General features: G+C 38.9%; 1 protein-coding gene across 1 annotated transcript in view; it reads right to left on the bottom strand.

Annotated features, from left to right (window-relative positions):
- The window catches only part of LRIG3 (leucine rich repeats and immunoglobulin like domains 3), a gene marked incomplete at both ends in the record, with an annotated part of 47996 nt that overhangs the window by 5677 nt on the left and 19674 nt on the right, over positions 1 to 22645 (bottom strand). Inside the window, 11 exons of the mRNA XM_080705785.1 lie at positions 18 to 299; positions 1897 to 2217; positions 5736 to 5899; positions 6427 to 6498; positions 8781 to 8852; positions 9706 to 9786; positions 10641 to 10784; positions 11158 to 11301; positions 11629 to 11772; positions 12807 to 12950; positions 13615 to 13746. Of these exons, the coding sequence (XP_080561911.1) occupies positions 18 to 299; positions 1897 to 2217; positions 5736 to 5899; positions 6427 to 6498; positions 8781 to 8852; positions 9706 to 9786; positions 10641 to 10784; positions 11158 to 11301; positions 11629 to 11772; positions 12807 to 12950; positions 13615 to 13746 (1700 nt within the window). The remainder of the gene's footprint in view (positions 1 to 17; positions 300 to 1896; positions 2218 to 5735; positions 5900 to 6426; positions 6499 to 8780; positions 8853 to 9705; positions 9787 to 10640; positions 10785 to 11157; positions 11302 to 11628; positions 11773 to 12806; positions 12951 to 13614; positions 13747 to 22645) is intronic.

Genomic DNA, 22645 nt, shown 5'->3' with positions numbered 1-22645 from the left:
TTAGGAAACCCTCTTACCTAGAACAGTCAGAGTTGCGTTTGCAGAAATACTTCCTGCGCTGTTTTGAGCCGTGCAGCTGTACACCCCGATGTCCTCTACCTTCACGCCCACGATGAAGAACACGTCGTCCTCGGGCATCACGTGCATGCGCCTCTCCCTTGCGGCTGGGAAGTCTGTGCCCCCATCCTTTTGCCAGGCTATCTGCGGGGCAGGGTGTCCCAGGGCGGCACACTCCAAGCGTGCCATGGCCCCAGCGCGGATGGTGAGGTCCATGGGGGTCTTGGTGAACGAGGGAAGCACTGAAATAAAAATGCAATGCAGGCATCTGTGCAACAGTGTTTCCAGGGTTTGCTTCCATCCCCACCCGCCTTAATTGTTAAAAATGATCCTGAAAATTGTGAGATAGGGGTAATTTCTAATTTCAAGACAAAATTGAAATAGAGAAATGAAATACCTCATTCAGAGTTTCACAGGTACAGAGATGATGGCATCAGGGTGAAACGCGGGTCTCTGACCCTCTGACTGAAAGTCTGCCTGCTAGCTTTTGCTCACTTTTCAGTTGACTCAAGAATTAACTATGAGATCTTGGGTGAATCAATTCACCTTTTCAGACTCTGACCATTCACTTCATCTACATTTTTCTGAAGTTCCTCCCAAAGGCCCTAATATTTTATTTTATTAATTAATTAATTTGTGTGTGTGTGGTACTGGGGGTGGAACCCAGAGGCTTTTTACCTCTGGGCTATACTCCCAGCCCTATTTTATATTTTACTTGGAAACAGGGTCTCACTTAGTTGCTGAGAGCCTCACTAAAAAGCTGAGGCTGGCTTCGAACCTGTGCGACCCTCCTGTCTCAGCCTCCCAAGTGCGATGACTACAACCGTGAGCCACCATGCCAGAACCCTAATATTTTATTCTGGCTTTGGTTATGTGTCCTGTTCTACAATTTAAACTCAAAATGAACTATGTGCCAGGCCTGAGTCATAATTAGCTGAGTGAATATATTAGTGAATCATATCAAAATCTCTACCATACAGATACAAATGGTAAAATGATAAAGTGGTAAGGATCCTATTGTGAAACTGTATTCCTGATCCCCAAAGCAAATGATGATACAGGGGTTTTGTGTGCATGTGTATGGGACTGGAGGATTAAACCCAGGAGCATCCTACCTCTGAGCTACATCCCCAGGCATATTTTATTTTTTATTTTGAAACAGGATTGCACTAAGTTTTGGAGGGTCTCATTAAATTGCTGAGGCTGACCACGAACCCGCGATCCTTCTGTCTCAGCCTCCAAAGTACTAGAATCACAGGCATGCACCACCACGCCTGGCTGATATGTTTTTATTAATAATAGCTAACATTGATTGTATCTCCTGAGCACTCCCTGGATACTAAGACATTCTGCTAAGTCTTTCACACACACATTATTTTATTTAATGACCATGCAATTTTTTAGGTGCTATTATCCTTAATTTTTAAAAAACTAGCAACAGAGGTGGAAAGCGGCTAAGCAACTTGCTGAGTTCCATAGCTACATGCAGGACTGGCGGGATTCACACTGGGGTCTCTGAGTTGAAGGCAGCATGCTTTAACAGCATACTTTGTGGCCTTCCACATCAGAATAGTAGATTGTAAACCCCCAGAGTAGTAAATCATGTCTGGTTCATCCCACCAACTGAGTGGTGTGTCTTCGATATGGGAATCGCTGACTTAAGTGCAAATAACAAAGAATCTTCATTTTCTAGCCTAAGAAGTTCAAAAAAGAAGGATCAAGTGTGAAGCTATGAGACAGAGCACACAGGGTGAGGAATGAGGGAGGAAAGGAGAAAATCAGCACTTTCTGTTTCTAAAAGTTGTCTCCAAATGCAAAAGGAAAAGTCGGATCACGTACTATTCACTGTAAGCTTGGCCTTGACTGAGTAGGAGGATCCGAAGTGATTGGAGATGACACACTGGTATTTCCCTTCACTGGCAAATTCCACATTGCGCAGCCGAAGAATGGTGGTATACTCCATCACCTCACCACCCTGGGCCCGGAGGTGTGCATAATTTTCCATCTCGGCATCGTGCAGGAGTTCATTGTCTTTTTTCCAAGCAAAAGTCATTGGGGAATCACTGCTGCTAGCAGCTGAGCAGATAAAACTCAAATTGGAGCCTTTTATTGCCGACTGTGTTTCTGGCTGAACCGTGATCTGGGGTTTGGGAAAATCATCTGTTGGAAATGGAGAGAAGAAAACAATATTATGTGAAGGCTCCAGAGTCCAAATGCTGCTCAGATGTGAACACCAAGAAACGCAGAACAAACAGCAGCTTAGGTTTGACCCTGTGTGTATGTTTTGAAGACAGCAGAGCGGTCCCAGTGCTGAAGAACGAGCCTGGGAGAGTGTTTATAGAGCAATCCATTCACGTCACATGGAGACGGAGGCTGATGTGCTGGTTATTAGTACCTGAGAGAAGACTGTCATCCTGAAACTGTTAGAAAACCCAGTTTATTCCAGATGCCTTATGCTCTAAGTGTAAAGAAAGCCATTAAGAAGGCACATTACAGTGGCAATCATCAAGAAGTCAAACAACAATAAATGCTGGTGAGAATGTGGCAAGATAGGAATTCTACACTGTTGGTGGGACTGCAAATTAGTGCAGCTGTAATGGAGACTACTAAGGAGGCTCCTCAGAAGACTGGGAATGTATCCACCATATGATCCAGCTATACCACTCCTGGGTATCTTTTTCTAAAAGAACTGAAATCAGAATATTATAGTTATACATGTGTATCCATGCTTATAGCAGCACAATTCACAACAGCCAAATGATGGACACAGCCTAGGTATCCATCAAAAGATGAATGGATTACAAAATTATGTGACATACACACAATAGAATTCTACTCAGCAATGGAGAAGAATAAAATTATGAGAGGGTAATTGAGATTCAAGAAGGACTTCAGATAAAGGAAGAGAAACTCCAGTGGAGTGATGAAGGTGGTCTAGGGGAAGAAGGTGAGAGGGGAGAATCAATAAGGGAACCACTTCCTTTGACATTACATACATACATGCAATTATCAATGCCGATCTCAGTGTCATGTATGGGGAAGAGAAGGAGGGGAGAGAGCCAGGGGGAGGCGCTCTAAGTGCTCTGTGCATGTATGTTCCTGTCACGCTGAACTTCAATGCAAATAAAAGTATTTTTATTTAAAAAAAAAAGATGTCACAAGGGAAATTAGACAATGGTTAAAAACTGTTATAAAACTGATGCAGCAGGATCACTATGGTTGATAGTAATTAAGTGATTATTTCCAAAAAAAACAGTGGAGAGGATGTTTTAGTGTTCCCTATACAAAGAAAGGATGTATGTCTAAGTTGATAAATCTGCCAGTTACTCTAATAGGATCGTTACATGGTGGATTAATATATTGAGGTGTCACACTGCACCCTGTAAATATGTATAATTACTCTGTAACAATTAAAATATACTCATTTTAAAAAGAAAGAAGGGAAGGAAAGAGAAAGTGTGTGTGTGTGTGTGTGTGTGAGAGAGAGAGAGAGAGAGAGAGAGAGAGAGAGAGAGAGAGACAGAGAGAGAGAGAGAGAGAGAGAGAGAGAGAGACAGACAGACAGACAGACAGACAGACAGACAGACTGAGATTGAGCAATAAAAAACTTCCAGGCCCATGGACCATCATTGAATGCTACTATCAGGAACTGTAATTTTTCTGATGCTCTCCACAAATAAGAAACAACAAAAATTAAAAAATCAAAGATCAACTATAATCAATCAGTATCATGGAAGACATTAGCACCCGTCTACTAAAAACAGTCAATATTAAAAGCAGTAATTTAGCCGGGCTTGGTGGTGCATGCTTGTGATCCTAGTACTTAAGAAACTGAGACCAGAGGATCACAGGTTTGCAGCCAACCTTTGCTACTTAGTGAGGACCTCTGCAACTTATTGAGACTGTTTCAAAATAAAGAATAAAAAATAGGGCTGGGAGTGTAGTTTATTAGAAGTAAAATTCCCTGGGTTCAATCCCTATTACCTCAAAAAATAAAAATTTAAAAAGAAATAATTTAAATAAAAAAGAAAGGGAGAAAAGAAGAAAACAAGAGAAAAGAAAAGAGAAAATTCTATGGCAAATGAAAAAGTATGTCCAAGTGTAAACGGTAAAGCCCCGGCTCTGGCCTGAGTTGGGCTCAGCCAATCAATCACACTGCTGCGCTGCTCTGTCAAAGCTACATTATAATTAGAGCTGAGCGACTCTTTCATTCTAAGCAGCTATTTTTAGCTCTCTCTTACTTTTTGGAAGTTACCTTTTTTGAACTTCAGCTTCTCAGAGATGGTCTAAACCCAGAAGGAAACGTCTCAAATCTACTAACGTTTATTATTTGAACAAAATAACCTTGTATGTTTGTGAACTGAGAGCTGGAGTAACTCGGAGAACTCCCAAGCTGCTAATTTTCAATGCTAGGTCTACATATTGTAAACAAGATAGTTTCTTCCTTTGCACGACTACTTGAAATGCTCATCTGATGAATCAGTGTTCAGATTCATAACAGAGGGAGTTTAAAAACTAGAAATAATATATACATATTTGTTTCAAAGTAATAGAGAGTTTATATCTTGGGACTAGAGGACTGTGAAGTAAGAACCATGGGAAAGGAGTAGCTCAGGCCTTTATAGATTGATGCCAAAAGCTTATTCAGATCCAAAAGCTACAGCAGAGGTTTTATTTCCAGAAACTGCTGGCACTGTTTAATACTGCAACCTAAAAAATATATTGTAGGCAAAGCAATGTTGAATAGATTTTCAAATGCCACTGTAAAATACAGTTCTGTAGTATCTTCACACAGATGCTTAAATTTAAGCAAATTTTGATTTCGTGTTTTATATACACATTTATTTTTTAAAGGTTTCCCTGGTAGCTAACAGTAAACAGCAGTACAAAAAACTGTATCAGAGATGGAAACATTTTTTTTTTTTTTTTAGCTGAGATCTCTTACTAACTAGCTATATAAACTTTGGGTAGGCAAACTTCTAATGCTGAGATGCTTGGGTACAGAAACAACTGACTTTAGATTCCAATTTGCTATTACTTATAATGCTTTATCCACCAATATTTAATTTCTCAGCAGCCCATCAAGCCTCAGCTACTTAATTTTCTTCTTCCTACACACTTCTCAGTAAGTCTCAGATTTGAGAACAGCAGAGAACAATTAAGAAACTTCCAGACTCATGGACCATATTTGAACACTACTATCAGGAACTATAATATTTCCCATGTTCTCCACAATTAAGAATAGCCAAACTAAAAAAGCAATCATTAATTGTAATAATCAATGCCACCAAAGACAGCAAAAAAAAAAAAAATTCATCTCCCAAAAACAGAATCAATATTAAACAGCAGTAATGGAGACTCTACCTCATGGTTGTAGACACTAAGATTTTGGGAATTTGAGTGAAACAGAAGGGCTGGAACTCAATTCCCTCAAGATCCAATTTCATCCCCTTTCTACCCAAAAACGCCAATGCCAAAACAAAGATGAAGAAATTTTAGAAAACTCTTTCCCATCTGTAAAATTTGAACCATCAGCGAACTATAGCTGCATTTTTGTCTACCTTATGAGAAATAAAAGCTTTATTAAGAGGACATAAATCTACTCAAATTTGTTATTTAGACAAATGGGGGGGGAGGAAGAAGAATGAATAAAAATCAAGGGCCATCCTCATACTCACCACACACAAAGCCATCTGGGCTAACAGCAAAAATACTTCTTCCTTTTAGTGGCTGAGGATGGGCGCAACTGGCATTTACAAAGCTCTGAAAGTGGTTCTCCGCCACCCACTGTGGCAGCCATTTTAGTTGGCAATCACACAAAAGGCTTGATGTATTTAGATGCCTGAGGAGAGTAATTACATTCAATTTGTTTTGTATGAAATGCAGATTTCTACAAGCAAATTAAAGTTAAGTAAATATTAACAAAGCAATGAATTTGGAAACCAATACATACATCCCATGTTATAAATATTCTATAGCCCACCTTAAAATGCAAGAAGTGTACCCAGCCTGTTTTTATTTTTTTGTCATTGTTCTTATTGTCTTAACTAAAACAGAAGTGCTGATATAACAAAATTCCCCGACCAAAAAATAAAAAATAAAAAGAAAGAAAAAGCTACTATATTTAGGCACCATACTATATTGGTCCCAGGAATTTAAGTTGCAAATTCAAAACAGAAAGAAAAAGAAATTCCTCATTGCCACAGCAGGAACAAATAACCAATTCCTTTTGTTTTCTGGTATACAAGTTAAGTGATGTTACAGATGTGCTGGACACTTCTTACTGACACTTAGTCTAGGATGGCACCAATATGAGAGTTCTCCCTCTATGCTTTATTCACAGCTCTTGCAAGGAAAAGAAAAGCTTACAGTTGCTGGAGCTTCTTCATTTGTGAAAACGCATTGCCTTGTAGAGACATGATTGCATTGTCGCTTAGGTCTCTGAAAAACAGGCAAATAGAACACATCAGAACAAACTGTGGTCATTCTGTGTCTTCAGGCCCACTCTAGGTCACACTGCCCACCCCATTCACCAAGCAAACACTCTGTGCCTTGAAATGCACGAGCTGGGCCAGAATACCAGAGTCTATCACAAAGCCTGGCATAGGGATATCTGTACCAGAGACAGGTTCTATTTTAGTAAGAAAAGGTCACTTTCCATCACCACTTACAAGTTACCTCCTAAGGGCCTGAGCTGTTCTATCATACTATTGTATTTCTCATTATTTAGTAACTATTAGATCACATTAATTTAGTATTTTGTGATACTGGGGACTGAACCTAGGGGTACTCTATCCCTGAGATACACACCTAGCCCTATTTTATTTTTTATTTTAAAAGGGGGTCTTACTAAGCTGCTGAGGGCTAAGTTGCTGAGGCTGGCCTCAAACCTGCAACTATCCTGTCTTAGCCTCCCAAAGTACTGGAATTACAAGAGTGTGCCACTGAGTACAGCTGTTAATTAACTTAAATAAACACAAAAATTTTCCTCATAACTATGCATTTAAGAAACATAATTTATAGAACACTTCTATGACATGTACTCTGTTAAATGATTTACATATATTATTATTGTATTTATTCCTAAAGCAACCCACAAGGAGATGGCATTACCCCTAACCAGCTCAATTCTGTTACTCACAACTCACTAATGTAAAGGCAGTAAGATGTTCAGACAAGATGTACTCACTGAAACCAACACTGTAGGTAGGACATTGTTGTGGGCTGGTTTTATTTTTAACTAGTACTTATAAGCAGCTTGAATTAAAGTATTAGCTACACTGATTTTTACTGTTTTTCTTTACAGGAATCAAAACATACAAAAAGCATTTTGAACGAGACAAGTGGTCACAGAAGACAAAGACCGAAGGTGCCAGAAACAGCTAGGGAAAGCGGCTGAGAGTCGAAGAAGGTTAAAGAAAACTGAAGCCGAGGTTAATACTCCAGTGATCCACTAATTCCACTTTCCCAGAAATGGACTGGGCTAGATGACAAATGCTTTTGGCTAGTTTTCCTTTGAAAATAATCTGTTTCAGTAAGTCCAGCAATTCTGACCCGCCCTTACAAAACTCAGCTTAGTAAAATCATTCTACAGTTTTTGCTGTCGCCCTGTCAGCTGGGCTAGCAATCCAAATCTCTCTTAGACTAACTGGTACAGTCAAAAGATGGTAACAAGGCAGTTTAGAGATAACACAGAAATCTTTCCTTTCAATATGCAGTCCAGATGAGAGTACAAACCAAAGATGTATTTTAAATGATCACATCTGTATCCAAGTTCATAGATATTAAAACTTTTGACTATGTACCTTCCTTAATAGAGAAGATACATCATATATCTCATTGGCATTTTACTGTAAAGGTATACCCACAGGTAAAAGAAGCTGGTTGGTTCAGTTAGTTGAAACTAAGTCACAGGCAGGTTAGAATTCTTCTCCTGCCTGGCTAGCTTTCCTCTTCTAGTGGCTGAAAATCTTGAACCCCTAAATCTCATTTCAGAAATATGTGCCAAAGAATTTCTGAATAGGGACAGAAACTGGGCAGGCGGGGAATAGAGGAGTACAGAGATTTCGTTATCTCATAAGTGGCCCTGCCCTGAGCAAGTTCTCCTCTGTGAGTCACCAATCCATAGTCAGTAACAAAGGGGAATGGGGGAAGCATTATACATTTTATATATTAGCAACTGTAACAACAAAAGTTCTCAAAATGGTGTTAATACCCTCCAGTAGGATTGTCCTTTTGATCTTTAAAATCCAACTGAACTGTTCAGTGGGATCAATTAACCATTAGGACCTTTATTCAAAAATAAAATAACAGCTACTGAATAATATCCTTGCAAGAATTAAATGACTATATATATATATATAATACTATAATATATATTATAATATATAATATTAAATGACTATACATAAATACCTGGCACAATACCCAGCATGTGGTAAATACACAAATGTGGTATTTTTTTTAATTAGCTATATCATTACTTGAAGTATAAAAATATTCTTAATGTTTAAGGAAATATACCCATATAAATTAGTGATAGATAAATAGGCAAACAGGCAGACAGTCATATAAATGGATGGGTGGATGATCTGTAGGTATAAATACATTTTATAGTAGTGGGAGAATGTCAACCAAATTGCATTCCAGTTTATCTTTCAAGAGACATGAATAGATAAATACCTTAAGGATAACTTTAGGGTAACTAAATTCAAGCTACTTACAGATGTTCTAATGCATCCAAACCAGTGAAGGCTTTCTTGGTAATAGATCGAATTCGGTTTCCCTGGAGTATTCTAGGAAGAAAAATAACATTGGAATAGTTAATGCAAAAAGTCACTGGGGATGAAGACTCTCATAAAAAGAATTGCTTTTTAAATCTTTATGAACAGTTCTATTTTCTTCCATTAAGATATATATCTTGTAAAAATATCCATATTTCATGTATTTCAATAATAGAGATCAACATGGTTTCAAAGCATTCAACAAAGAACTCTACCAAAACAGGTATTTAACAGGTCACATCGTGATAGTGATACCGAATTGTTGGTTTTTAAAGTCTTCAGAAATTGGTAGAAACTTTATTTCAAGGAAATTATTTCAGATAAGGCAACCAATAGTAGAGATTTTTCTCCTTCCCCTCATCTCTGTGGATAGCTTCATTGTCAGCTTCAAATGGAATTTGGTCATCTATAAGACCATTTTATAGCTAAATATAGAAAGGTTTTTTTCCTGTATCTTTGGAACCTACTGCAGTCTTATCAATAGATACTGGATTACTTCTCTGGAAAATTTCCGTGAGTTTGCCCTTAAGGATTTCAAATGTTAAAGTTGGTATGCGTACTCACTTTCCGCAACGGTAACCCCAAAAGTCTAAGTACTCAAAGTAATTTAAAGCTTTAATCTACATATTGCAATGAGTTACACAAACTAAAGTGCTTAATCTCCTGCCCTTTATCCAAGGAAGAAAAGCTAATTAATATACGCACATCTTGTACAACAGCACTCATTTGGAGAAAATGATAAAGGGTGGTAACCAGATGACACACCTAATACAAATCTCCTTATGGTGTCAATTTATAGAGCTGACAATTCAGAAACAAATTTAAGTCAGAGAGTCAGCCAAATTATGAGGCACATTATACTCACAGCTGTCTCAGTTTGTCAAGCCCAGAAAAAGCACCATTCATGTCTTCGATGGTCCATGAAATTTCATTGTTCTTCAGATCCCTAATTTAAAAAAGAATTCTCTTTAGAGGTATGCTTCAGCAACCCCAAGATCCCCACCCAGGTGGCATGTCATTTATAACAAATTCCTACTTAATTCTTCCTCTCATCTCCACCCATTTCAAAATAACAAACAGCTCTCCGAGACACCTCTCACAACGTACACTCTTCCCAACAACATTTTAAATTCTTGTCCAAAATCAAGACAGTAGACTCTGCTTTGTTAATTCCTCTATCAAGATAACTACATTAAACTTTAAAACTGCTATTCTAGCCATACAAGCAGGGGACTGCCAAAGCGTACTCCATGTCTTTCAATTATGTGATGCTTCAAACAGGGGACACAGCACACATTTCTAACAGTGCAAATATGCAAAGCCCATTATACAAGGTTAAATTAGCATCCAAGAGATTCCTCAAAGATCAATTAATTCAACTCTCTCTCTTTCTCTTAGGCCAGAGATCAGACTGTGGATATAACTAGCATGATAAACAGATATCTTACTCCACTGCCCATTGTGTATGTATCCTTGTGCTCAGGGTAATTTTTAATCTCTACCTTTGCTTTTTATTTATAACTGTGGCCCTCTTCAGCAGGTACCAACTTCCTGGAGATCCCGAGAAGGCTAACTGTAATAATCATTCCCACAATCTGATCCATGTTCTTTTTAATCCCTTTAAGAAACACATATGGATGAAATGGATCCATCTTAATCAAACTGTTCTGGGAAAGATTAAGACACTACTTTTGAGGCTGTACACATTTCCTTGACAACAAAGAAAATCTGCTGGGAGAAAAGTGGGCACATTTAGGAACCAATTAGGTTCGTGTACTGAGAGAAAAATGTGTAACTTACAAAGTCTTTAAACTGGAGAGCCCCCGGAAGGCACAATCAGCAATGTAGCTGACTTTGTTGTTGCCAATGTGCAGTGTATTTAGTAAGCTCAGGCCAAGGAAGCTCGAATCATCTAACCTTGATAGGTGGTTGAAAGTTAGGTCCCTGCAAACAAAAGAAATTTAAAAATTGCTTTTATTTTTCCATTCAGCCCAATGATTTGTTTCCTGAAAGACAGGTAATATATAACCATAATAATCTTTAGCATTTTTACTTGACAATACTCAGGCAAACATTATTTCTAATCTCAGTAATTAAAGAAAAAAAAATAATAAGAGTGATTGCTTTTGTCAATGTGCCACAGAATCGAAAAGGCAGAACTGGCTTCAACTTATCACAACAAAAATGTAACGAGGCTGCAGGTGAAAAAAGCTGTCACCTTGGAAACTTTGTTATGAAAATTTCACAGATCAGTGGTAAGAAGCTCATGCTCTGGCATGATCCCTGCTCTCGAACCTGAGAATAAAAGGCAACTCACAGCTCACTGAGTTTCTGGCAGAACTCCCAGGCGTCCGGGCTGATCCTGTTGATGGCATTCTGGCTGAGATGAAGTTCCTGCAGCATCAGCAAGCCATAAAGCCAGCCTTTGGTAATCTCTGTTAGGTTGTTATGGTCCAGCTGCCTACATTTACAGTAAGAATCAAAGGCAGGATCCAAAGTTCAGTATCTAGTCTTTTCAAAGGACATATGATTACAACCTCTTACAAATTCTTACTGGTACTAGATATTTAACTTTTGTTAAATAAAGACACCAGCAAAAAAAAAAAAAAATACTATACATTCTTGCTTACAGACATAAATGCTTATATATTCTCAACCAGATTACCTGAAACAAACTGAATACTAACTGTAAATAAGAGTGTGCCTTCTTTCTGAGGTTTTAACATAGGATTTCCAGTAAGAGCTGAGCAGTCTGTGATCGTACTCCTCGAGTGAGAACCACACTTACAAGATTTCCATGTTGCTCAGACCCCAGAAAGCTCCATCCATAAGTTTTGTTACTCCATTTCTTTGCATCTTCAGAGACTTCAGAGCTCCAAGCCTTTGGAATGTCAGTCCATCGACACTTTTAATCTTATTTCGGTTCAGTTCACTGCATTGGATATGATAAAATTAGACAGTTAGCAAACAGGACAATTAAATTCTGGAGAAAGTAATAAAATATATCATTGTTACAACCTATTTAACCCAGTCGGTGTTAAATTGCATAGACTGTTTTAAATTTCTAAACATTGTTATTGAGAAGAACTTCGGCTTACTAGCAGTGAGCGAATTTCTACCTGAAACGTGTGATGTATTTTTGGAATAATAACTGAAACAAGCACACCTCTGAATTTCTAAGGTAGTGTCCACTCGGTACAGAAGCAAACAAATTACTACTTGTTTTTAAATAATCCAGCGTGAACACATTAAACATTATACTAAAACATGAGGTCTTTTCAGGAGCACGTCCTCTGAGGGTATCCTGCTCCATCTGCTTACAAAACTGGCGACTATCTTCCACAATTCTTTTTAGTCTTGATAATTTCTTTGAGGCAGTCGTTCTTAACCTTGGCTGCACACAGGAACCACCTGGGGAGTTTTAAAAATTACTGCAGCTTGGATCTTACCCCCAGAGGTTTTTTAGTGTAATTGGTCTGAGGTGTGGCCTGGGTGCTGGGATTTTTAAAAGCTCCCCAAGTCTCTGTAATGTGCAGCCAAGGCTAAAACCCACGATTGCAGGAGCCTGTTTGCAGATCATTCTCCCATTATTAACAAGATAGTTCTTTACAGCCACTTAAGCTATTGGGCCTCCTGGAGTTGTTGGTATTATTCTCATAAACCACAGCTGTTGAGAGTTTCCCTGATTTATCCGGGGCCACAATGGCACCTTTGTAAAGGAGCCGTTCAATGACTATACCGTTCGCTCTTTCAGGAACAATCTAACGTGTCTTGTCAAGCAGCAGCTGGCACGAGGTGACAGTGAAGGCTCTTTCCAATTCAGAGATTCTACGATTCCAGCTGTCTCAGCAAAAGCGGCCACATGTTTGCCTCCCAACTACTTTCACCACATTGTGGACTTCACAATAGAGACACTAAGGGCTTAAAGAAGTGGGGAAACAGACTCTAAGAGGACACTTGACTTACAGGTGCTGTAGCTGGGGCAGTTTAAACATCTTGGGTGGGATAACAGAGATGCGGTTCCTGTTCAGCTTCAGCACCAGGAGTGTGTTGGCCAAATTGTCAAAATACCCCGGTTCCATGGAGATCACTCGGTTGCTGTTGATATACCTGTTGAAAGTTTAAGACGAGTTGCTCTTTCTGGTTTCTTTGGGAAGTTAGAGTGCATGCAATCTCTGAATTAGCAAACAATCTCCAGTGAACCTAACAATCAATGGACACTTAAAATAATTGCTGTTTAGGTCCTTGTGATTCCCATATAAAAGCTGGGCTTGTAACTCAGTGGTAAGGCATGGAGGTTAGTTCAATCTCCAGCCCCCAAATAAATAAAATCTCACAAACGGCTGGGGAAAGAGCAATTGGGATATTTAAAGGTTAGAAAAATGTGTTACAGATGTGAGTCTTTTTGTGAAATTCATTTATTAATAAAACATAGCAAGATTTAATTTAGATTTTTTATTGGTGTATTGTAGTCATATATCTTAATGGGGTACAAGATAATAGAGGCATACATGCACAAATCACTCTTTTAACCCTCAGACCATATAATAAAGTTTTTGGACAGTCAAGGGATATTTGTTTGTAAATCACAAGAATAAAATGAAGACTGTGGTTATTCAGGCTTATTGCAAATTTTAAGTCAATAACAACGCTACACTTTTGATCCATCAATAATAAGACAGGCAGAGTTTGATATAACTTAAAAGATTTTTTTCATTATAACCTTATACTTTCATTAAAGGCAAAAACTTCTGGTGAAGAAAATTTTACTTACAGATATTTGAGTTGTAGGGGTGGAAATGCAGCTTTAAGCTCTGAAATATTGTTGTTGCTTAGATCCAAAGTTTCAAGGGATTGAAATTGTTTCAGATGTTCAGGTACTATCTCAGCAATCCTGTTTCCAGCTCTGGAATAAAAAAAACAAAACAGATAACAGATTTAATGGTACAAACAACCTGAAAGGAGAAAAATATTTCTTATTCCCAAATTTCTCTTCAGAAATATGGGAACCTAACTAATTTAGACACTACTTTTAAAAGCCAAACAGTAATATCATAGCTTCTTTATTAGTTGAACCACAAATCATATCAGAATGTACTGACATTATGTGGCAGCTGCCTAAATCTATATACTTAGAGACAACTGTTTGATTTTTTTTAAGCTATTTTTCTTAATAACTCTTATTTACATTGAATGGTAAGTTAAGTGCCTAGTACTAAGCTGGTATACCTGGCACTGATGAAATAACTCCCCATTTCTCCTTCTTGATTGCTAATCAAATTTTTCTCTCAAAAAATACTCACACCATAGGTGCCACTGGATTTTAAATACTCATCAAGCTTTTGTACAGTCATAGTAGAGACACGGGTTTTTTTGTTTGTTTGTTTGTTTTTTGTTTTTAACAATAGCAAGTTTCCGTGCATTGCTAGAGGCTTCAATATCAGTGGAGATGCTCCGGGGCTTTTAGTATCATAAAAGTATTATTACATAGAGCACAACAGTCTCAGTAATTCCTGGGCAGCTACAATAAGACACATTTGACACTCACAGTGTGAACCACTAAACCAAGATGTCCAGTAGGGTAACCAGTAGCCGCATACAGCTCCTTGAATTTAAAGTACTTAAATTTAAATGTTAGAATTAAATTCTTTAGTTAGAGTAGCTGCATTGCAAGAGCTCAACAGCCACGTGTACCTGGTAGCTATCAAGCAGGACAACCCACATGGAGAACATTTCCATCACCGTGGGTAGCTCTTTTGGTGTTACTTGACTTTAAATGTGGGGGTTGGGGGAAGAAGGAATACAAACCAAAAAATAAGCCAAGTCAAAACTCCTAAGAGGATATTAATACTACAGATCCCAGGGAGAAATTTAGCATTAAGTGATAATTTTGTTAAAAAAAAAAACAGGTATCAAATGGACACGCAAGCCATCTCAATTGTCTTATTAGATCAAACAGCTTTGTCTTTTTTTTTAATTTTTATTTTTTATAAGTGGAACATAATGAGAGTGGTGTACATTTACATTGTGCTTCATGCCCTTCCCCCTCCATTCCCCCCCCAACAAAAAGTGTCCAGGTTAATCACGTTGTATTTATGCTATTACACATATTCATATGTAGCTCCTCCATTGAACAACCTCAGCTTTCTTCCTCTCCTATCCTTCCATTCAAGCTTTGCTGAGATTTCCCCTCAATCATCTGGAGTCCCTCTGGTATTACCACTACTCCCTAGCTTGGACATATTAGAGAAAACATATGTCCCTTCTCTTTCTGTGCTTGACTAATCTCACTTAACATAATGTTCTCTAGTTCCTTCCATCTTCTTGCAAATGCTATTATTTTATTTTTCTTTACAGCTTAGTCTTTTTAGACCATCAGTTGGCAGGGAAAATAACATGTCAAAGGATAAAAACAAGGAAAATAACAGTCTATCTACAAACCATTAGTAGATCTCTTTACAACCCAAGGCACAATGAAACCATCTGCATGTTCCAAGAACTCTATCTGATAAAAACTGCATAGTATGTTTCAATAGTCTACTGTTAATAAGAAAACTTAAGAAATATATCTCATATATGTATCTCTTACCAATAGCTGGCTTTCTATAGTGCTTTGAGTTCTTTGCATTAGTATATCTCATGGGTCTCTCAACATCTCAGAAGGCTCCTGAGTTAAGTGTACCTCTCATATTTCACAAAATCCTATGCTGTGTTCTGACAGGTTGCACACTGCTGGTCTTCTCAGCCATATCATAAGCTTCTTAGAAGAAGGGATGTGTCTTTATCTCTGTCTTGGAATGTGTATAAAAATCTAATAATGTCGAGCACATATTAGGTGTCAAGCTCCATGCTAAACACTTGTCATCTATTATGCCACTTAATCATAAGACAACTTTTCAGATCAAGTTATAAGAGATATTCTTAATATTAGGAAACTAGAACTTTTCACATAACAAGCCCAAGTGCTTCTGAGCTACCTCACAGAATAAGCCTGGATCAGTCCCAAAGCAAACCCTAGAGGCTTGTTTCGCAGACACAGTTATCAAAGATTATTTTGGTAATCAAAATTCTTACTGGAGCTGTACTTCTAGAAAAGTCTACAATTTCTTACCTCACAAAAATGCTGAACTTCTGGTTTCAAGCTAATATGGGAATCCACCTGGCCCACTGAGCCATCACCATGCCTGGAACACTAAGAATCCCCCAAACAGGGTGGCTCCCATCTGTCTGTGGGTAAGAGGGGTGGCTCAGCGGTTTGCATGTGCTTAGCACCCACCGGAGTTAGAAAATCACCTCCCTATGCACATGTCAGGTGCTGTTTTCTCCACAAGAAAGAAAAACAAGAAGGAGAAAGTGGAGTATGTATTCTGTAATTAAATAAAAACCTAAGATTTTGTGGTGGCACAAGCTTGTAATCCCAGTATCTGGGAGACTTGAGACAAAAGGATCGCAGGTTTCACTAGCCTCGGCTACTTAATGAGGCCCTCCACAACTTAGTGAGACCCTCACTCAAAATAAATAAATAAATAAATAAATAAACAAACAAACAAACAGGGATGGGGGTGTAGGTTAGAGGTAGAATGCCCCTAGGTTTAATCCCCAGTACCACTAAATAAATAAATAAATAAATAAATAAACTTTTCAAAATATTATTAAAACCCACTGCAAATGGCTTTAAAGTGGGGGGTTGTCTTTTTTTTTTAACTTTAAGTCATCAGAAAATCTAACTCAATTTTTAAAAGTAATCCTATACCAGCATAGGCAATGTATATCTTAAGAGCTGAACCTTGTGATAAGAGTAAAGATAAAAACAAAAAGGATTAGCAGTCCTATGTCCAAGTCACAAATGACCAAACCCCTCAGATTCTCATAGTCTTACAGACTTTGTTTAGAATCAAGTCAGCCATGACCTCTGATTTTGACCATTTCCCACATGTGGATTCACCAGTGTATAAACTCCTTGATCTAGCTGTGAGGTACAAAGTCACACAAGTGAGACAATTAGTCAATCTGTAGGTCCTGGAGATGGAAACAATCCAAAGGACAAGCCACAGGGCCTCAGGGTCAGGGTATGTGGGTTAAACTAAACCACGCTTTGGGGGACAAGCGTTTTTTCTTAAATACTCAGCCCGATGTTTGCATTACCAGGGCGTCCTCCCACAAACACTGGAGTAACCGAAAAGCCCCAAGCGCCCCCTCTCCTCAGACCCTGCCTGTTTCTAGCCACATCTCCTTTCAAACTCTACATCTGGTTTTGACCCCCAGGCTGTCTGAGACCTATACAGCTCCACTTACACAGTGTTTAGGAACAACAAAAAGAAAACTCAGCTATAGATTTTTGCAATAAAAGGAGCAAATTAGTGTTTCAATGGAGGGAGTGGGAGACCCACAGGTGTCTATCATGTTGGTCAAACAAGGCTACAAGTTAGATAACAGACCAAACAATCTTTGGTTTATATATGCGTTTGTTTATAAGGTAATTATGAACAAGGTATTAAAACTGCCAATTACTTGAGTGACGAATAAAATTTTCCTTGCAGTAAAAGTACGCTCCAGCCAAAGCCAGCAATTTCCTGAGCTGCACACCTCCTAAATTGCAGCGTGAAAGTGCTCAGTTATGGATGGAGCATGCACAGTGCAGTCTTTGTCAGCTCTGCTTCCCAGCACAAAAATCTCTTGCAACTGCCAGGATAATGGCCCCTGTATCACAAAAATTTAAATCTGTCCTAATGGAACTGAATTAAATCCAAATGCCAGTTTCTTATTAGCTCTTAGACTAACTGGCAAACAACCACCTGATATGTACCAGTTTCAAACAAAAAACAAAACCCCAAAAATCTTGCTTTGTATTTTAAAAGAAGGATAAAAAAAGAAAGAAGGCAAAAAATAGATGAAAAAAGTCTCTTTTACCATCTGAAACTTTCAAAATACATGCATTTCACAGAGTGGGTCACAAATAGCCACTTCTAGAAGACAAAGAGTCAATTCAGCTCCAGCTTTCATTTTTCTCCAAATATACACCAAATAAATGCCAAAATTGATCAACACATTTAAAAGCTCTGCATCTAATTAATATTTTTGGCAGAAAATGTGCAACACTTGAACAAAAATAAAACCATGTCAATACCTTTTCCATTACTTAAGTTACTTGGAAATACTATCTTGCCATTGTTTAAAAATTAGAATATGGTAGCACAAGCACTGGAAGATGTTTCGGCCTCATGCAAATCCATTTGAGAGACTAGGAATAATTTGACCTTCCGTGTTTGTCGATAGTACAGGGAGTTCCACAGTCAAATCACTGCTGAGGTAAAGTATAATTAGTCCCTGTGGACAAACAGACCTGGAGGCATGGTTGGTGGGGAATGCGGATGGTTCCTCGGACTTCTGAGAGGCCACAGGAAAAACACGAGTCCCAAGTATTTCATCGTTGGCTTTTTAGGTCCACTGATAATGGCTTTTCTTGCCAATTTCATCTTTCAGCCAAATTTGCCAAACACCTTCAAATGAAGAGACCAAGGTGGCTTACCATGGTCGTCTGATGTTTACTCTGCATGCTGGAGGGGCAGCTGACCATAACCAGCATGGAGAGGCCACTGATCTCCCTGAGCCTGAAGTCTGGTGGGGAGAACAGCAGCCACAGCCAGTCGATAGTGTGCTGAAGTGCTCTGAGGAGGGAGGAGGAGGGAGCAGAGGACAGAAAGGGCAGCCTGCTGGAGGGTGGTGTGAAGAGTGCAGAGAGTATGGCAATGCTTGTCATGGGAAGTAACGGCTATGCTAAGACCCTAGGGATGAGGAGTCAGCTTGACAGCAGGAGTGGCTAGCATTGCTCCATGCAGGCGCAAAGGCAAGCATCAAGACTCAGGTAAGAAAGGGGGCAAGCAAGGTCTTTCCTTCGAGGAAATGAAAGGCTAGCTTGAGGGCTGGGCAAACCTGAAGCTCAAGAATGAGGTGGCTATAAGAATGGAGAGTTTATCAAGGGAAGCCCTGCAAACCATGGTTAGCAATTGAACTTCATCTCAAAATCGTCTGTGAGGAGGCCAGAGTATTTCTAATGGTGGGGGACAATATCCCAGGAGCGCTATATCATACAGGGGCTGCTCTAGCAGCAGTGGATAGAAAGGCTGGGTGGAAAACAGATAAAAACAGGCCCAGGGCCACCATGCAGGAGGCTCCTAATCTGATGCATAGGACAGAAGACAGTATGCTGGCACCATGATGATGGCCTGCTTAGACCCTGGTTCCTGACTTGAGGAACCACTCTTCTTCAGAGCACAGGCTGAGCTCTTCTCCTCCCTGCACGAAGTTCCAAAGTTTTCCAGCTCTAAAGCTCTTAACCCGGGGACCAAGTTCAGCTCAACGGGAGTCCCCATTCACTCTGTTCATTACTACTGTGATCTGTCTTTTAAATATGGTAAACCTTCTCAGGCATGGGGTGCGGTCTAGGGTCCTCTCTTGCTCAGGTGTGAGATGCTACTGATCAGAACAGCCCCAAACTGGCATTTTATTTATTTATTTATTTATTTATTTATTTATACTTATTTATTTTGGTAGCACTGGGTATAGAACCCAGGAGCTTTTCTACCTGTGGGCTATACTCCCAGACCTATTTTATACTTTATTTGGAAACAGGGTCTCACTAAGTTGCCGAGAGCCTCACTAAGTAGCTGAGGCTGGCTTCGAACCTCTGTAATCCTCCTGTCTCAGCCTCCCAAGCGATGGGATTACAAATGTGTGCCATCACGCTGGGCCCAAACTGGCATTTTAATGTGACTATAATCACTATGAAAATGCATACCTGTGCTATTCTCACATATTGGAAAGGTGCTCATTTGTTCTGATATTCTGAACACCTGCCCTGAATGTAAGCCTGGACTAAATTAATAACAGTAAAATGTAACTGATGAGGTTAGTGATAATGACCACTTGATGTGAGGATGATTGGTTATACTTTTGAACTCAGTATGATCTCCAAAAAGCATAAGTGTCTCAATAGTACTCTTGCTCGCTTAAGTGGATATAAATGGTGTTAGTTTATTTCCAGAGTCTAAGAGGAAGACCACAGAGTGAGATATTCTTTGTTAGTGAGGAACCAGAATATCAGGTTTTTTCATGCTGGAATTCCTCCCAATCGAGCCCTAGCTTCTTGGCAAATAAGAAACATCTGCCGATAGTTTCATCTGTCTCCAACCTATTGCACAAGATAGCAGGCAGCTCAAGGCCCTGCAGTTGAGAGGTGTGAAGACATGTAATCTTGAATGTTTAGAGAAGATATGTATGCACAGCATTTTCCTTCTAAAGAGGATGCGTGCACAGAAATTTAATTTATATCCACTTTGTTTTTAAGGCCTTCTTACAATGTGTCACTCCAACAACATCCCTTAAGTCCAATTCGGTTACTGTGACTAAGAATTGCTGAATCTTTGTTCATCCCACACAAACAACCATCAAGCAAACATATTAAGTGAACAGACTTGGATAGTATAGCTTGTCCCCAAGGAAACACCGATTTCTAAATATAATTTGCACGCCACCAGCTTATCACAATTTATAAAGAAATTACAAGTTGTTAAAGAAAATACTACATTTTGCAAACACATGAAAGGTTACTTATTTTCAATAATATAACCTCCTGCCACTGCTCCTACCCCCCAAAAAATGTTTTCCCTTGAGCCTCTTTGAAACTACTTTGGCTGGAATACCTAACACCCTATAATACCAGACTTCTTTTAACAGAGAGATTTGGCAAGCAAAGAACCTCTCCTGTACAGATAAAAAAAAAAAAAAAGTCTCTGCTCATCTCTTTTCTAAAAAGATAATTAAGAAGTTTCATTAAAAGAACACATGTTTGGACTGGTTGACTGGTAGTGTGGCATCAAAGAATAGAGCGAACCGAGGAAGCTTCTGCAAGGAGACAGATTCCTGATTAAGAACTAATGAGAACTAACCATCAACCGAGCCAAGGGGTAGGGAGCAAAGAGTTGGTTCTTTCAGCTAAAAGTCAGGTCAACACAAAATATAATTATCTTTTGGATTACACACAGGATGAGGATGGCTACAACACCATATTTTAATACCGAGGTCCTACAATAATCAGGGCCCTATTTATGTGCCAGTTATAACACATGTTAAAAATGAAAAAACAAATATGGGTCAAAGGCCCATTCACATCACATACAAAACAACCCTTCTTTTATCCCCAAGTGTAAATTCAACTTAGTTCTCTATGCAAACAGAAATTTTCTGGCTTTTTGTACTTTTATTACTGCATTGTAATTATATATCATAGTGAGGTTCAAAGTGACACGTGCATGCGCGCACGTGCGTGCACACACACACACACACACACACACACACACGAACTTGGTGTATTTCCTTCCGCCTCTCACCAATCCACCCTCCTCCCTCCCCATACATGGGAGCAAGATTAGTAATAATACCTTCATATATGAACAGAGCATTATTCGAACTGTCTCCTTCCTCATTTCTTCCCTTCCTAAATTCTCTTCCACTATTCAACTGATCCTTCACTTCATTTATATAAAGTCCCTTAGCTTTCCTATTGTCTCTCCAGCTTCCATTTGAGAGAAAACACATACAACTCGACTTTGAGACTGGCTGAGCTCACTTAGCACAATATTCTCTATTTCTACCCATTTTCCTGCAAGAGCCATAATTCTGCTCTTCTTCATGGCTGAGTAAAATTCTACTGTGCATATACACCATGTTATCTTTATCCATTCATCAGTTGATGGACACCTAGTTTGGTTCCATAATCTGACTAAATTGTGCTGCTATCAACAGAAATATGCACGCAAACAGAAATTTAAAAGCAACTCAGACAATAGACTTATACAGAAACTTAAATTAAAAATATTTAAATCTTAAATAATTTACACATAATACAAATTATCTTCCCTTTGATTTAATAACATTTAAAAATTCTTCCTACTTCTTCTGAGGCAGCTATTTTCACATGTCAGACCACGGTTATGGTTAAGCTATGAGTCTGAGTCTCCCTGCTAGTCTTACATTTGAGTGGGGAGAACCACTAATTCATCTTTTGTTTCTCCAGAATTTAGTTTTAAATAAATAGGTTCAAGATACTAAAGTGAACAATCTTGACTACTTCAGAAACTACAATCAGCTTTAGAGTGGCCCATAAGAATTTAATCTGAACAGCTGTTCAAGATGTTTAATATGCCTATCAGAAAATAGTATCCTAATTATAGGTGCCAGCCAGAAAACTAAACATCAAACTGTGGTCCTTGACATGATGCTAATAGTAAGATCTCTGTAAGAATTCAAAGTCCAGTTCTCCAGGGAGGACATGTGGACCCTATTTCTGCCCCATGTCTCAATCTTCTATACTTTGTGAACCTTCATTTTCTCTTCTGGAAATGAAAGAAAATGGTCTGGAATGATCTCTTCTGGCCCTAATGAGCTGGGATTCTGGACTTGGGTTATAAGTACTACATATGACTACATTGATTACAGAGGCTTAACACAACAGCATCATGGAAAGACTAGCTTCTCCTACAGAGTCCAGCCTCCCTTTGGGATGCATTCTTTCCCCTCTCCCTGCATTGGAGCTCTATTGCCTGGATGCCCAATCCTGTCTTTCCTGGTTTACTCCCCCATTTTCCGCGACATATCTTCCTTCCATTAGCTTTCCCAGAAACCAACCATGCATAAATGGCGCTGGGGGTTTCAACGTGTGGAAATGTCTTTATTGGCTGACTACTGGATGTGCACAGAGTTCAGGTTAAAGACCATTTCCCTTGGGACTGGGAACACGTTAGACT

Source organism: Muscardinus avellanarius (assembly GCF_963383645.1).
Source record: "Muscardinus avellanarius genome assembly, chromosome: 11".
NCBI classification, from domain to species: Eukaryota; Metazoa; Chordata; class Mammalia; order Rodentia; family Gliridae; genus Muscardinus; species Muscardinus avellanarius.
The sequence above is the reverse complement of the archived record's forward strand: the minus strand, read 5'-3'. Positions and strand labels throughout refer to the sequence as shown.